Source organism: Podarcis muralis, chromosome 16, assembly GCF_964188315.1.
Source record: "Podarcis muralis chromosome 16, rPodMur119.hap1.1, whole genome shotgun sequence".
NCBI lineage: Eukaryota > Metazoa > Chordata > Lepidosauria > Squamata > Lacertidae > Podarcis > Podarcis muralis.
Genome location: NC_135670.1, coordinates 18,905,954 through 18,922,524, shown reverse-complemented (window position 1 = coordinate 18,922,524; position 16,571 = coordinate 18,905,954). Strand labels below are relative to the sequence as shown.

The window sequence follows — 16,571 nt, the reverse complement described above, 5'->3', positions numbered from 1 at the left end:
CTGATTTTTCAATCTGGGGTTGTGGCTGTGATGCTGTGCCAGTCTTAGCCCCTCCAGCAGCTTGCAAGTCCATCAAGGATATGTGTGCTCCCTCTCTCCCTCCCAGCTCTGTGATCCTGTAGCCATTTTAAACTATCCAGCGGGCTGCCATGTCTGAAGTGGAGCTGACTTGCATCCTGCTGCTCCAAAGAGACTAGAACTAAATGGGTGGAATTTGCAGAGAAACGGCTTCCTATGCCAGGCTGTTGGACAGCAAAGCAGGCTGCCTCAGATGGCTCCGGGCTCTTTTTTTCTGGAGGTTTTTAGGCAGAGAGATGTCATAGTTGCAAGATTCCTGCCTGGATGGAGGGTAGAGAGATGGGTAGGGACGTGTAGAAACTAGACTACTGCACAAAGATAATATTTACATTCAAGGCTCCTCCCACTTTCACTGAGATGTTCTCTCCGGGAGGTTTCCCAAAAGGGAAAGCAGACCTCAGTCTGGAAAACATTCCCCAGTGTTAAAGGTGGAAAGGAAGTACAGTATTTTGACTTGATCCCAGGCAGATGATGGCAGCAAGGGCAATTTTCTGATAGCTAGAGACATGAGATTGTGGCTGAGTATGAGTTCCTAATGATGGGGAGGACGCATGCAGGGATAAGGGGTTTGAAAGTCATGCATTGTGAGAGGAATAAGGGGCAAGCGGGAAAGGTGAGTTTGTGAATATGTGCGGAGAGGATGTCAGTTGTCCTAAATGGAAATCATGACTGTTAACGCCCTCACGCCAGGAATCAAAGGGGCACCGGAAGGTCCTGGCTTCTGTGGATGTGAACCTCAAGCGCTTTGCCAGCACCACGCCCACCCAAGTGGACCTGAAGCTGAATCTGAAGCCGCGGTCGGTGAAGGTGGTGTCCGCCACACTGCAGCTCACCCTCTCTTGTGTCTTCCTCCGGGAGGGGAAAGCCACGTGAGTGCTGCCTTTCGGGGAGAGGGTCATGGTGGGAGGACCTCCTTCCTTTTAAAAATGAGGCTATCCTGGAATCCTTTGTTGCCCTCTCTTTGGGGAAAGCACCATAGCACCTTCTTGGCCTCCAGAAGGACCTCAGTTCAATGCTTGCTGTCTCCAGTTGGAAGGTTCAGGTGGAAGAAGATGGGAAAAGACTCTTGCCTACTACAGACCCTGGAGAATGGCTGCTAGTCAGAGCAGGCAATATTGGGCTAGATTGTCTTGGCCAAAGGTAGCTTCTCATCGGGGCCCATTAACTCAGGAGATGGAACACCTCCTCTGAATGTTGATAACAATCTTTGGGTTGAAGGGGATGGAAAAGGAAAGCACTTGCGTGTCAAAACCCCTCCCCCAGAAAGAAAGAAAGACACAGGACACGATGTTTAAGTTTAATGGGCATGAAATGGCCACAACTTTATTGATTAGAGAATTGAAGGTATTGGCCCTAGGCATTGGCTCCTATCCGCTACCCGGCATGATGTCCGGGAAGGGTTAACACTAACCGTGGGAGGCCCCCGTTGGAGTACGCCAACTAGGATCCCACGGGTGTCACCGCTTGGGGCGTGCCGGGGGCCCTTACCAAGGTAGGTTTCGGACAAGACAACGCCCCTCGGAGTCCTGTACCGGACTACCCCATTTCCTGGGGGAAGGTGATGGCGTTCCTTCCCCCCCCATCCGTTTGCATAACAATTGAACCCCAGCCAATGCCTAACCGCCAATACAGGGAAAGTTGTGACGGTTTGCTACGAGGTAGGCGAAAAAACCAACTGGCGGAAGATCACCAACTTGGAAAAAATTCCTACCAGGCCCCTTGCGGCGACCAACCGAAGTCCATAGCAAGGTCATGACTACCTACGGCTACCTAAACGTCTAAGGGTGGGTGGGATGGGAAAACCTCTCAGCTGGTCGGGAGTGAAGAGGGCGGACCCTGGGCGTGCCCGGCTTAAAATACCCTAAGCCACGCCTCCCCCCGGCCCGCCGATAGGCAGGCGGGGGTCCCGAGCACGCCCAGGGATTCCCCCAACTCTCGCGGGGGCCAAGGTTAGCCCCCGCGCTTGGGAGGAGGGGCTAGACCGCAACCCCATTCTCCTCCCTATAGTCAGAAATGGCTTTGCGTGTCAAAACCCCTCCCCCAGAAAGAAAGAAAGACACAGGACACGATGTTTAAGTTTAATGGGCATGAAATGGCCACAACTTTATTGATTAGAGAATTGAAGGTATTGGCCCTAGGCATTGGCTCCTATCCGCTACCCGGCATGATGTCCGGGAAGGGTTAACACTAACCGTGGGAGGCCCCCGTTGGAGTACGCCAACTAGGATCCCACGGGTGTCACCGCTTGGGGCGTGCCGGGGGCCCTTACCAAGGTAGGTTTCGGACAAGACAACGCCCCTCGGAGTCCTGTACCGGACTACCCCATTTCCTGGGGGAAGGTGATGGCGTTCCTTCCCCCCCCATCCGTTTGCATAACAATTGAACCCCAGCCAATGCCTAACCGCCACACGAGCAAAGCTCGCCGCCAATACCTTCAAACCTGTAACCAACTCCTACGCCCACCTATGTAAACCCCTGAACCCAGGACCTAATCCCCGCTATGATATCACCCAACCATAGGTCGTTCCCTGCATCTGACAGATGCACGCCATCCCTTCTGTAGAGGGCCTCGTTGCTGAACTGGATGCCCGGGTGTCTGATGACGAACCCGCCCAGAGCTGCCACTCTACGTTCCACCGCTCGCTCTAAAACCTTTCTCGCCTTGTTGACCCCTACTGGGCTCACGCAATCTCTCCATGTCCTCCTCTCAAGCAACGAGGACCAAATTATTGTGACATGTGGGTATGCAATTACCAACTCGGTCAGATCATCAAAAATGTGCCACCTCAGATCGATCGCCTTGCGATAAGCGAGATCATTTTCTCCCAATTGAATCACTAGGGCGTCAGGCGGACCCTCAGCCGCAGCCCTGGCCATCACAGCTGGTTTGAATTCACTCCAGCGCATCCCTCTACGCGCTATCCAAACCAGATCCACCCTGGGATGTAAATTCAGGTTGCCGCCCAGACCACTTCTCAAGGCATGAAACTTGGCCCAGTGCACGATGCTGTGGCCCACCAACCAAATGCGCAGTCTCGTGAGTTCTGAAAAGCAAATAGAAAAGTGGGCGGAGGTCAGGGGTGCAACACGCAGTCACAGGTTGCTTCTCACATAGGCCTTGTACGCGTTAGATTTCCACCTCCCCAAGTCCTTAATCCTCTCCGTGGGAAGCCCCATATGTACCGCAGTGGTGGCTGCGCCAATACGAAAGGAGTGAGCAGCAAATTCTGATGCCGGGAAACCACAGGCCGACAATGCCGCCCGCATAACCCTAGTGAACTGGTGTCTAGTAAGGCGGGATCCGTCCGCATGTATTAGCAGCGGACCAGGGCCGCTAGGCCTTAGGTAAAGAAAACGCCTCGTGTCCCGAACCGGACAAGGGCCCTTCCCGTGGGCTGCCGGCAGCCGGAGCAGGGCCCCCTTGCCTTGCTGATCTGTCTTTGAGCTCCGCACCCGCACTATGAGATCGGTTCTAGAAAGGGTCAGGTCGCTCATCAAAATTCCCCTCTGAGACTGGCTGGCATCCCCCTCACATACTACCTCGCCTACGCGTAGGGCGCCGAAGAAAGCAATGGAAAACGCTGTTGAGAATAAACGCGCTTCGTGCTTTGACCAGCAAATTTCACGAAGAACTTTGTGAATCTTAAACAGAATTTCATAAGTTACAGGCCGCCTCCTGTCCGCACATGGGGGTTGCTGCCTACGCCATCCCTCCAGAGTTTTGCGCACAATGAAGGCTGCGCAGGGGTCCTGCTCGAAAAATGTTTTACAAAAGTACGAGATCCCTGCTGAGTGAATATTGAGTGTCTTAGGAGCCCGGCCTAACTCCCTCATGTGTGCCAAGTAGCGGAGGACCTCCCTGGTTGAGGGAGTGGTGTGACTACTAGAGCCAGGGATGCGTGCGCGAAATCTTAAAAAATCGACCCAAGCCTTCTTATACGATCTCATTGTGGATGGGGCCACTGCACCGAATACTCCCTTCATTATATCTCGCTCCCAATCCTCCAGAGATGCTCCGGGAAAGGCATCGATGATTGGTCCGCTTCTGGCGCTAACGAGCGGAAGCGCTCCATCTGAAAACGAGATAAAGCGTCCGCGATGTCATTATTAATGCCAGGCACGAATTTGGCCGAAAAGTAAATATTCTGTTCTAAACACAGAAGGACAAAAGCACGCAATAGGTTTCCCACTCTGGTGGACCGAGCAGATTGCCTGGCAAGGACCGCTACTACTGATTGATTATCGGTGTTGAAGCAAACCCTGCGATTACGAAATTGATCCGCCCACAAATGCACGGCTACGACAATCGGGAAGAACTCCAAGAAGGTAAGGTCCCTGGTAATGGGCTGACCTTGCCACTCCGCGGGCCACCTTTTGGCACACCACTGACCGCGAAAATAAACACCGAAACCTGAGGACCCTGCTGCATCTGATTGAACTTGTAGGTCAGCATTAAGTAGCAGGGTATCCTGCCATAATGAGACCCCGTTGTACTTTTCTAGGAATTGTAACCAAACCCCCAGGTCCGCTTTTACCTGTTTTGAGAGGCGCACCCTGTGTTGCGGAGCCCTGAGGCCCGCTGCCAATCGAGCCAGACGGCCGCAAAATGGTCGCCCTGGGGCAACAACCCTGCACGCGAAATTCAAATGGCCTAGCAGGGACTGGATCTGTCTCAATGTTATTTTCTTTAGGGGTAAGAGCTGATGTATGATTGTCTTGAGCGCGACCAATTTTTCAACGGGTAAGCGGGAAGTTTGGGCCACGGTGTCCAACTCGATACCCAGATAGACTAGGGATGTGGCTGGGCCCTCAGTCTTGCTGGCGGCTAGGGGTACCCCTAATTCGCCGGCTAGGGACGTGAAAGCCTTTAGCATAGTGGAGCACCGTAATTTACTGTCTGCGGCCAAAATAAAATCGTCGAGATAGTGTGATACGCCAAAAGACCCTGTCCTGTTGCGTAGGGCCCAGTCCAGGAATGTGCTGAAAGATTCAAAGGCTGCACAAGCAACGGAGCAGCCCATGGGCATGGCCTTGTCAATGAAATACGCACCGTCAAATTTAAAGCCCAGCCATTTAAAGTCATCTGGGTGAACTGGAAGAAGGCGGAAGGCGGACTCGATGTCGCATTTTGCTAGGAACGCCCCCTGACCGAATCGACGGATCATTTTTACAGCCTGATCGAAGGAGGCGTATTTCACTGTACAAAGCTCCTGAGGAATCGCGTCATTAACAGAACCCCCTCTCGGGTAAGAGAGGTTGTGAATCATGCGGAATTCCCCCGGGGCCTTCTTTGGCACAATGCCCAGCGGGGAAAGGTGAAGCCCCTGAAAAGGCGGTTCAAGAAAAGGACCCGCAACCCTGCCTGCCCTGATTTCTTTCTCTATTTTCTTTCTGACTATGTCGGGCCGTTCCCTAACAGATTTTTGGTTATCCGCCTCCCTGGAGTTGGGTGGGGTGGCCACCGGGATCCTAAATCCCGTAGAAAACCCCTCCCAGAGGTATTTCCCCGCGGTTTTATCTGGGTATAGTTCCAATAGGGCTTTGAGGGGCTGCAGGCGAATAGGGGAGAATGCCAAACCTAGATCAGTGTTACTGGCGATTGGTGGGACCTTGACGGGATGCACCGGGGGCACCTCTGGGATTGTTAAGGAAGTACCCCCTGCCCCCCCGAAAGGGCTGAGGCTTATTTTTGAAGCACGCGGAAGCGGGGTGATTACCCCAGCATTGCTCGCATTCGTGTAGATACTTACAAAAGGGGCGAGAGCACACGCCCCTGTTGAACTCCCAGCATTGTCGACGCCTCTTTGGCTCAATCTTACCCGCTTTAACTGCCTCCTGACTCTTCTTCTCGATGTAGGGGTTTACATCCTCGCCCCAGTAGTTAGGATCTGTGAGGTCCCATCGAGTGGTGGGGTGCAGAGAGGCATTCCTCCGGAAGTTCTCGTCGTACGTTAGTGCGGCGTTTTCACCTGCCAGAGCCCGAGCTCGCCTCACATGAGCCTGGTAAGCCACTAAATCCATGGCGCGATGGGGATACGCTGCGCAAACTACACCCATGAAAACCTGGTACCCGTCTAGCCAGTTCTCAAATGTGCGCTCCGCCCTGGGCGTTCTATACTTCCTTCTACCATAAGAGCGTCTTTTCTCACCTTTTCCTGTTATTTTTGTTGGGGGGAGTAGGGTAAACATATCCACGTAATCCCCGTTGAGGATCTTATTCCTCTTCCTATGTGACAAGTGGTTTCCCAGAATGAAGTCTGTGGGCTGATTGGTAGCAACCTTAACGTCCTCTACCAATGTCCCATCCTTCCAATACAGAACCCCGTTAAAAACCTTTCGGTGGGAATTGGCCCTCCTCTCATGAGCCCAAAGGGGGATCCCATGATTGGACTCCCCAATACCCCAATAGCCATCCATTGGCCCTTCAGAATCAGAATCTGAAGAGGACGTACCTGATTCCTCCTCCTCGGTGTCTGAATGCCTGCTCCTCTTCTTCTTGGCCGACGTGTGCTTCTTTTTGGACTTCCTCTTACCCCCTTGTGGCACGCCGGCAGTAGTGTCGACCGATGGCTGAGATGACTGATTCTCCCCCAGTTCCCCTTCGGACCCAGAACCCGCGCTGTCCTCGGTGGAACTGTGCGCCTGCTGCTCCAGAAAGGCACTTGGCAAACCTGTAGCTTGAGAGATGGTGTTACTGCCGCTCCCTTTTTTGGGTGCCTTCCCCTTACCTTTGCCCTTTGCTGGGGCCTTGGCTTTACTGGTAGCTTGTGTAGCTTTTCTAGAGCGGGCGGACTGCGCCCGCGTACCGGGTCGGTCACTAGGTACGGCAACGGGCTGAGCACCGGCTGTCGATGCAGCCGCCTGGGCACCGGCTGCTGGTGGGACCGAATGTGCCCCAGACGTCACTGTAGCCGGGGGCCCTGACAGCCCCTGGTTGGAGGGGGGAGTATCAGGTATTACGTCCTGCGAAGGCTCTAGAGCGGGCAGCGCCGAGGATCCTGGTCTACATTGCCTATAAAGAGTTTCGAACATCCTGAAAAACTGTTGTAAAGATTGAGGATCATAAGGTAAGGCTGAAGCCTGCGCGCCCCCATTACTTGTGGAGGGGACCGGCTGGTCGCCGCCAGTGGTGGACTGCTGATTTCCTCCGGAATCCATGACTGTTGGGCAAATTTAGAATGTGAAAGCAAATCAGATACTATCCACAAAACCCGAGGGTGTATGTGGCTGCAGGGATATTATTAGCTAACTGCCTCCCGCAGATGGGAGTCTGTCAAGTTCAGTACGTTCTACACTGGCAGGAGTTTGGGAGAAGGAATCCGACTTCTGAACAATTTCAACTTGTTTATTTATTATTATTATTTTTTTTAATTATTATTATTATTATTTATTTTTTTTTATTTATTTATTTTTATTTTTATTTTTTATTTTTTATTATTTTTTATTTTTTTAAATATATATATATTTTTAGATATTAACCCTAAATGTTATAACTTATAAATCCCACTTATAAATGTAAATCACAGAAATAACTATGTGCAGATATTATACTTGCAGTAAAACAGTGAAATGAAATATATTCCACCTTTTTCTAGCAATCTGATGTTTGACTTTTTAACACCTGGTCTCCCATCCAATTTGAGACCACGTCTGACCCTGCTTAGCTTTGCAAATGTGCTAGCAGTTTTATTGCTGCACCACCAGGGGGACTCTCCAATCTTGAGGGAAACAGTTACAGAAGTAAAGTGAGCAGCTGCAATAAGTTGGCAATAGGAAGGCAAAGAACTTGCCCCTCAATCCCCCAAACAAAAGGCAGTCAAAGACACAATAACGGATCGATCTAGCTAACTAGGGACAAAGAATTACCCTGGGGGTGCAGCTACAGTATAGCTGCCTCTTACAAAAGAGAAGGCTCAGGGACAAAAGCTCTTAACTACCGATCGTTAGCTGCTATGCTTCTGCCCCCCAGGCAGCAACTGCTTCTATGGCAACAGAATGAGATATTTGCAATAAGATTCAGCAGACGAAGTGAGCAGAATAAAATAAATGAATAAGGAAGGGGCAGGGAATGCCCACTATTTCTATTTCTAAGACTAAAATGATTTTAAAATGAAATAAGCCCCGTGGGGCAAAACAGCCTGTTTGTATGAAAACTCCACAACCACATGCAATTTAAATAGGCAGGGAGAGCTTGAGAGCTGGTGATATTTAGGGCAACTTTGCCTGAATGAACGCTGTCCCTTACAAATGAGAAGGCTTTGGGACAAAGCCCTTTGCTATCGCTCTTTCACCCCCTTTGCCCTAAGCAGCAACAGGAAATAAAGCGACTCTCCCTCTAGCGAGGGGAGGGGGAAATGAAAACAATGCCTACAAAAAAAATAAAATAAAAGAAAATACTAAGCTGACGGGGAATGGGGGGGAAGCAGGATCACTGAATCAAAGGGACTGCAAAAACAATTCACTCAGCTGGATAGTGGGCAAGGGGAACGGCAAATAATAGGGACAGCAGAAACGCACGTGGTGGCTTGAAACACACTGAGCCGGCTAGCTGATACCAAAACAAAGGAGACACACACGTGCTGTAACGCACACCTTCAAACAGTCTCTATAATCTGTTCCCCTGCTTCCTAGCTTTACGTGGCAGTATTTAAAAGAGTAAACAAGCCTGCAAAGGCTGGCTGCCACTCGCAATACCCAAGGTGCTCCTCACAGAGAACCGATACACAAATCAAACGCGCGCACACATATCAGAGGAGCTTTAAGGGAGAATTCACGGACGGAAGGGAGGAAGGGAGGTAGCGGCAGAAGGCAGAAGGCAGGAGGAAGGGATCGTGCAGGGATAAAGAGGCGACACAGGAGCAAGGGACGTCAAGGGCAACATGCAGAAGAGCGCACAGCACGAGAATAAAGCTACGAGCCACTTCCCTGCTAGAAGGTCCCTTTCTGTTGATCCACGTGGTCGCAGCGATGAGAAGGACGACCTGACCTCTCAGCTGGTCGGGAGTGAAGAGGGCGGACCCTGGGCGTGCCCGGCTTAAAATACCCTAAGCCACGCCTCCCCCCGGCCCGCCGATAGGCAGGCGGGGGTCCCGAGCACGCCCAGGGATTCCCCCAACTCTCGCGGGGGCCAAGGTTAGCCCCCGCGCTTGGGAGGAGGGGCTAGACCGCAACCCCATTCTCCTCCCTATAGTCAGAAATGGCTTTAGCGAGACAGGAACTTTGGAGAGTCACCACTAGACAGAATAAAATTGATTTATTTACTTATTTTGCATACTTATTTTGCATTTGGGCGGTTCACAACATAAAACCACAATATAAAAACACAAAATAAATTATTATGTACAGTATTAGATTTATATACTGTCCCTCATCACAAGATCTCAGGGTGGTCCACAGAATAAAATGCAAGGTAAAAAACACAAGTAAATAGTTAAAACAAAACCAACTAAACAACACCTCCCCCTTCCCACAAACACATTTAAAAGGTTGTAGAATATTAATCAGCCAAGGGCCTGTTTGAAGAGGAGCATTTTCGCCCGGCACCTAAAATACATATAATGAGACGCCAGGTGAACCTCCCTGGGAAGGGCATTCCATAAATGCAGAAAAGGCCAGTTCTTGAGTTGCCACCCTCTGAGCCTCACATGAAGAAGGGTCTCAGATGATGAACGCAGAGTCCAGGTTCGATTTATATGGGGAGAGGCGATCCTTGAGGTATTGCGGTCCTGAGCCGTTGAAGGCTTTATAGGTCAAAACCAGCACTTGGAATTGGTTGAAGAAAGTACTTGGCTAGATGAATAAACAGCTTCCTATCTTCCTATAGTAAGATCTACAATAACTGGATTGGCATCCATTGTTCAGGGAGCAGGGGAGTCACTTCTGGCCAAAAATGTCCTGGCGAGGGTGGATGACGGAAAAGCAGCTGCCTTCTTGTGACATTCCTTTAACCCTTTCATCTTTGCAGGGATGAGGACATGCAAAGTCTGGCAAGCCTGATGAGTGTCAAACCCTCCGATATTGCCAACCTGGAGGACTTCGCTGACAGCGAAGAGGAGTCAGAGGAAGCCCTGAAGAAGAGCCGTCAAGAGGATAGTGCAAGCCAGGGGGCATCGTCTAAAGGTGGGGGGACCCTTCTGTTCCAGAAACCTCACATTTCTTGGGCCCAGCCCTGCAGACCTCTTTCATCAACGAAAGAGGGATGCCAGCATTTTCCCTCCAGTCTTCGAAGTCACCCCCTCCGTCTCCACTCCTGGTCCCTGGAACCAGAGCTAATTGTTCCTTGCTAGAGCTTGAATTGGAGCAAGCGAGTTGCTTGGGTTCTGTCAAAGTTCACTTTAGTTAACTTGCAGGTGAGCTGAGGTCTTTTGTGGAGCTTTGGCCTGGCCCATCAGCTCTTGGTTTTCCAAGACTCTTTGTAAATAATTAACTTGCTGAACCATTGAGGTCTTGCCATGTGTTTTTACTTGGCTCTTATCAAGCGTAGTTTGAATTGCCAGTGCTGTTGCTTAAGAGAAATTAATGAAAACAAACCTAAGCAAAAAGGTGGCCAAACTCTAAACCCAAGGGTGGGGAACCTGTGGCCAGATGTTGCTGGACACCAGCTCGTATCAGCCCCAGCCAGCATGATTGGTGGTTGGGGATGATAAAGAGTTGTCATCCAGCAACCTTGAGGTGGGGGGCTGCTGGTTCCCACTTTCTGGTTTAGGTTTTACTGTTTTCATTATATTTTTCTCTGTATTAATCTTGCTTCCCTACTGTCAGCTGCCTTGGAGACCTGATGTCGGGTAGAAAGGCATCATATAAACAAATAAATGTGGGAGACTAGTACTAAAACAGTAGCTTATCGCCGATGGCCCTGACCATTGTCCCTGTTGGCTGGGCCTGGTGGGATCTGAAGTCACAAACAACCTCTGGAGGACAGCAAGTTTCCCATGGCTGGTTTAGGGTTACATCTATGAGCCTTGAGCTTATGTACTTCCCCTTCGGGAGATTGGAATATTTTCCTTCTCCTTCAAACTCATCCAAGCCTCTTTACATCTGCACTTGGGGGAACTCTGGTTAGTCTATGGCTAGTTCAAACATCAGGATCAAACTGTGGTTTATGATTCTGGCTTCTTCATTATCTATAGTTTAAACTAACCAGTGTTTCCCTGACTTCATACCTATGTAACAGGGAACGTTGCTTAGTTCCGATTTGTTCCTTGTGGCCATGCCAGAGGAGGAGAGAGGGAAGGTTGCAACCGTTGTTCAGTGCAGCCTTGTAAAAAAAGCTCATAAAAGTTACAAGGCTGCCATTTTTTACTAGCCTGCTAAGAAGCTACCTGCTTGCATTTCCATGCTCTCTCTGGAGGAGGAGAAACATGTAAATACAGTGAAAACCAAGCTGACTAGCAGAGGAGGGATGGAGTGAACTATCCATCTTCTCTTATCCCACTGCGTTTCCATGCTGGTTGTGCTGGGTATACTCTGTACTTCCTCTTCCCTCAGAAGGTCAGGATCCAGAGGATGATGAGAAAGATGCTTCTCTGCCTGAGACCCCAAGAACCGCTGCCAGTCAGAGCAGGTCATACTGGGCTAGATGGAGAAAAATAATATCACTGGGTATAATGCAGGTTCTTTTATATTCCATGAAATTTTCAGGAGGCTGATCCCCTGTACACTGTCCCACTTCCTCCTGTTGGACAGCACAATCACAAAATTTCCCACCCCATCAAACATCCATTAGCTTTCTGGACTCTCTTTGCTTTTCCTTCTCAAGAGATACCGTGTCTTTCTTGCCTGGCTGGGAGCATTGTTGTGCTTTTCAAATGTCCCTTTTCCAAATTTAATTACTCATGCATGCCCTGCCCTCTTCCTAGAATCTGCTGTATCATTCCTCACCTTCCCCCACAGTGCTTCTCCACCAGTGATTTCGCATTTGCTTCTGCCTTTAAGTCACTCTCTCTCTCTTTATTCTCTGTCTGTCTGTCTGTTTCACCCATTCAGGATTTCTCCAAAACGTGTTGACGGACTATTTTGCAGGTAGGCGTAGGCAGACGCCCAAGGTTTGCTTAGCACCATTGAACCATCGTTTTCATAATCTGGCTGGAACTCAACCTCTGTGACTTTCTCCCAATGCATACTGGGGAACTTGTGACTCATACTCACAATTGTGGCTGCTTATTCGGAGGGTGTTGCCTGTTGCGGGTTGATTAGCATGTAGCTAATGATTGTGATTGTGTAATGCAGGCTTCCCCAACCTGGTGCCCTTTTAGAGCAAGGCCAGCGGATGTATTTTAGCATAAGAGGTGGTGTTCTATTTTGTGTGCATGAGAGAGAGAGATTGCAATCTAAATCAGGGGTTGCCCACATGGTTCCTGTGGGTGCAGTGGCGCCCTTGAGGTCATTCCTGCTGCCCACAAAGTCTCTTGAGCCAATTAGCAAGGCCTTTTGAAAAGTACATACAGCTAAAGGAGGAAGTTGGAAGAGTGGCACTCTTTCCCACTTCCTCTTTCAGCTCTATGGGCTCTTCAAGGCTCAGCTTAACTCCACAGAATCCGGCTTTTACCCAGATCTCTTGAAAAAGCAAAATGTGAGCATGTGCTCTCTCTGCCGCTCTGCCAAAGAGGGGGGGGGTTGGGTGGGGACAGATCTGGGGAAGGGGGAGAGAAGCGAATGGAGGTGACCACAGCAGTCACTCCAAAGGCCAAATATGATCATAGTTGGTGATCCCTCGTCCAAATGATGGCAGTAGTAGGAAAGGAAGGGGACAAAATGAAGAGGTGGGCTGGATTGCAAGGGCCAGTCCTTTGCAAGCCTGTGTTGTGGTTTCATTTCAGTTGGGAAGGGGCTCTAAAGGATTGAGGCTTCACAAGGCAAGAGGGAGAAAGAGAGAGCAGGCAGCCTTCTGCGAGGGAGTTCCAGGCACGAATAGCAGTGTGTTCTTGTGTTGTTGTCGTCGTTGTTGTTTCCAGAGGGATTCTTTAGCTCCGCATTTCCTGCATGTAGCAGGGGGACTAAAATGACTGCAAAGGGACCAGGGAGTTTGGGGGCTGCTCTGGGAGTGTTTGGCATTCGGAACAGGCAATAGATTAAGATTAGGACATGTGAAGAGCTCTAAAGCTGGATTAGGCCAAAGGCTGGGGGGGGGGCGTGTTGCATCTGGTCCAGCCCTCTGTTCTCCCAGTGGCCAACCAGATGCCTCAAAGGGAAGCCCAAAAGCAGGAGCTGAGCACAACAGCAGCATGTGACCCCCAGTGACTGGCATTCAGAGGTAGAAAACTGCCATTGTGGCTAGTAGCCATGGATAGCCTTAACCTCCATGAATTGTATCTAATCCCCTTTATCTTTCCTCCTCCTCCTCCTAATGCAGACACTTCACGGGATCTGAACACTCTGGCCGAGGAAGAGGAGGACCCGTCTGCTCAGAGCACATTGGCAACAGCTGCCCCTTCCAGGAAGGAAGGTAAGCAGGAGGATGGAGTCTGCCTACCAAAGGTTGCTGCATCCCTTGTTCTGCAGGGGTGTGGGCTGGGCAGAGGGGAGAAGTCGGCCACATCCACATCATACGTTGAAAGTGCTGTTGCACCACTTTTAGCAGCCAGCAGCCAAGGCTTCCTCCAAAGAATCCTGGAAACAGTAGTTTGCCGAGTATTGTTACGGGATTCCTCATAGAGCCACATGTTCAGGCACCCTTGGCGGATTGCAACTCCCAGAATTCTTTGCAGGGGAAGCCATGACTGTTAAATTGATAGGAGTGTTGATGTGATGCTTTGACTGATGTCTGAAGGGGTGCGTTACTGGCATGGGTGAGAAGCAGATGTAAGGGAAGAAGGGGGTTTCATTTGTGGTAAGGTAAAGGTAAAGGTACCCCTGCCCGTACGGGCCAGTCTTGGCAGACTCTAGGGTTGTGCGCCCATCTCACTCAAGAGGCCGGGGGCCAGCGCTGTCCGGAGACACTTCCGGGTCACGTGGCCAGCGTGACAAAGCTGCATCTGGTGAGCCAGCGCAGCACACGGAAACGCCGTTTACCTTCCCGCTGGTAAGCGGTCCCTATTCATCTACTTGCACCCGGGGGTGCTTTCGAACTGCTAGGTTGGCAGGCGCTGGGACCGAGCAACGGGAGCGCACCCCGCCGCGGGGATTCGAACCGCCGACCTTTCGATCGGCAAGCCCTAGGCGCTGAGGCTTTTACCCACAGCGCCACCCGCGTCCCTTTCATTTGTGGTAGAGAGGATTAAAAAGGATAAATATCTGAAGCGGTTTTTTGCCAGGTCTTGCAGGCCTTACTAGGTCCAGCACAGGTCCCCATTTAGCTTGCAGTGTTACCTTGCAAAAACTACACCTGCTTCTACCACACCTAAGAAGTTGTCCCATGGGTTGCAGTTGCCAACAAGCAATTGGCATCCTGAAAGCGTGCTCCCAGTTGTTTTTTTAGCAAGGGAGGCTTGCTGTCACTACCAGTCAGATGATAGGCATGAACTTCAAGCCTGCTGAGGTCGGCTGCATTGTAGAGTGACCTCCTGGGCACTCTGTAGCACAGTCAATCAGTCAGCACTGATCAGCTGTGACTGCAAGCCCTGCTAGGATTTTCCTTTGAACTTAAGCTGGACTGCGGAGGAAAAACGGGCTACCTGATGTTGTAGGTGGTATCAAGTGATTGGCGAAGTGGACCGTTAGGGAAGCCAGGATCCAGCTGGGAAAAGGCACTCCTAGCTTAGACCATCTAGCTCCACATTGTCTCACGGTGTGGCTCTCTTAAGGATCTAGGGAGGAAGCCCCAATGGGATGCAGAAGGTCCCAGTTTGAATTCCCAGCATCTCCAATTTAAAAAGAACGTAAGAACATAGCAAGCTACCTTATATGGAATTAGACCATTTGTCCATCTAGTGCTGTGTTGTCCACACTGGCAGGCAGCAGCTCTCAAGGCTTTCAGGCAAAAATATACCAAGAAAAACAAGAACTCCAACTTAATAACAAGAACTCCAACTTATTTTACGTTTTTTCAGGCAAAAGTAACACAGAAGAAAGCATTATATCAGGGAAGGCTGCTTTGCGAAAAATGTGCAACGTGTTAGGCAAAACTGCACACAAGACTGTGTCTATTAGGAGAAATTTTGCACAAAATGCCAATGAGTTTTCATTGTTCTTTTGTTTTTTTAATGCAAACTGATGTGGAAACAGAACTTCAGATGGGGTAAATGAGAAACTGAAAGAAATGGATTTATAAGCTAAGTGAACATATAGAGTTAGCAAAACTAACAGCAGTCATAAGGTCCCAAACAAATCAAAATTTAAAATTAGAATGGAATTGCTTTGAAGAATATATGGGAAAGTACTGCTCTAAAAAGAATATGTTAATATGCATAGATTAAATATGTAAAGTGGATGTGAGAATATGAATAAGTAGGTAAAGCAAAGATGAAAATGAAAGCAGGAAGGGTTGTAAGAGATGAAGATTCTTAGAAATGCAGTGAAATAATCAAATAAAAATTTAGCCATGGTGGAGGGAGGTCATGGGGGTGGGTAGGGTGCCTTTTTTGAGTTTGTAGGGACTATATGTATAATATGTATATTTGTGTTGTATATATATATTTGTGTTGTATATATATATTTGTGTTGTATGTATATATGTATAATATGTATATTTGTGTTGTTTGTTGTTATGTGTATTTGTGTTATTTATTTGAACTTTTTGAATAAAAAAATTAATTTTTAAAAAAGAAACTCAAAGAAATGGATTTTGACTGATTTGCCCATCCCTCCCAACACCTGAGCTCTTCTCTCTTGCCCCATAGCTGTTGCTGAGGTTCCCAAGAGACCATTTGGTGCTGTTCCCAGTGGCACCATTGCCCCCATGGACAGCCTTCCACCTTCGGCAGAGCCAGCCCCTACCATCTCTGGGGTGGCACCCTTTGCAGTAAGTGGTGCAGAGTGCGCTGGGAGTGTGGGGCACGGAGGGGCAAGTGGTGTGTTGCCAGGAGGAGCGACTGGCCCCTCAGGAGGCCCGGACACCCGGAACCAAGCTGCGGGGACTTTCTCAGAGTTGGCACAGGCAGGGGCTGAAGAAGAGAAGGAAGAGAAAGGACCCGAACTGCTCCGGGGACAGCTGGCGCCATTGAACGGCACAGAAGTTAGGTGAGTGCTGCTTTATCGGGAGACGGGGGAAGTTGGACATCTGGGTCCTGTCGCAGAATTGGAAAGAAGGAGCATCTGTTTGGGTTTGAGCAAAGGGACAAGATGCGACATTGCGTGCATTTCTCGTGGCTGCTTGTTTTTCTCTCTGTCTTAATAATCGTCACTGATAGAAGCTTCCTTTTGGGTGCAAATTTGGTGGGGTTGGGGCTTTTTAGAAAAAGAAAAATGGGACTGTGGAACAGAGGATGGGCTTAAATCCCCCTTCCGTGTGTTCAAAACGGTCCCAATCCTCTCCTTTCTGCTACAACTTCTATTGTTAAAAGGGGGGGGGGGATGAATTTTATTTGAGATCCACATCTGTTTTGTCCCTGGGCTCT

General features: G+C 49.7%; 1 protein-coding gene across 4 annotated transcripts in view; it reads left to right on the top strand.

Moving 5' to 3' along the window:
- The window catches only part of EHBP1L1 (EH domain binding protein 1 like 1), a 51,283-nt gene that overhangs the window by 14,247 nt on the left and 20,465 nt on the right, over positions 1-16,571 (top strand). For 2 of the 4 annotated variants that reach the window (XM_028709278.2, XM_028709281.2), the window contains exons 5-9: positions 769-947; positions 10,043-10,197; positions 12,064-12,099; positions 13,430-13,522; positions 15,855-16,194. In XM_028709278.2, the coding sequence (XP_028565111.2) occupies positions 769-947; positions 10,043-10,197; positions 12,064-12,099; positions 13,430-13,522; positions 15,855-16,194 (803 nt within the window). The remainder of the gene's footprint in view (positions 1-768; positions 948-10,042; positions 10,198-12,063; positions 12,100-13,429; positions 13,523-15,854; positions 16,195-16,571) is intronic. The other 2 variants (XM_028709283.2, XM_028709280.2) reach the window with 2 other exon arrangements.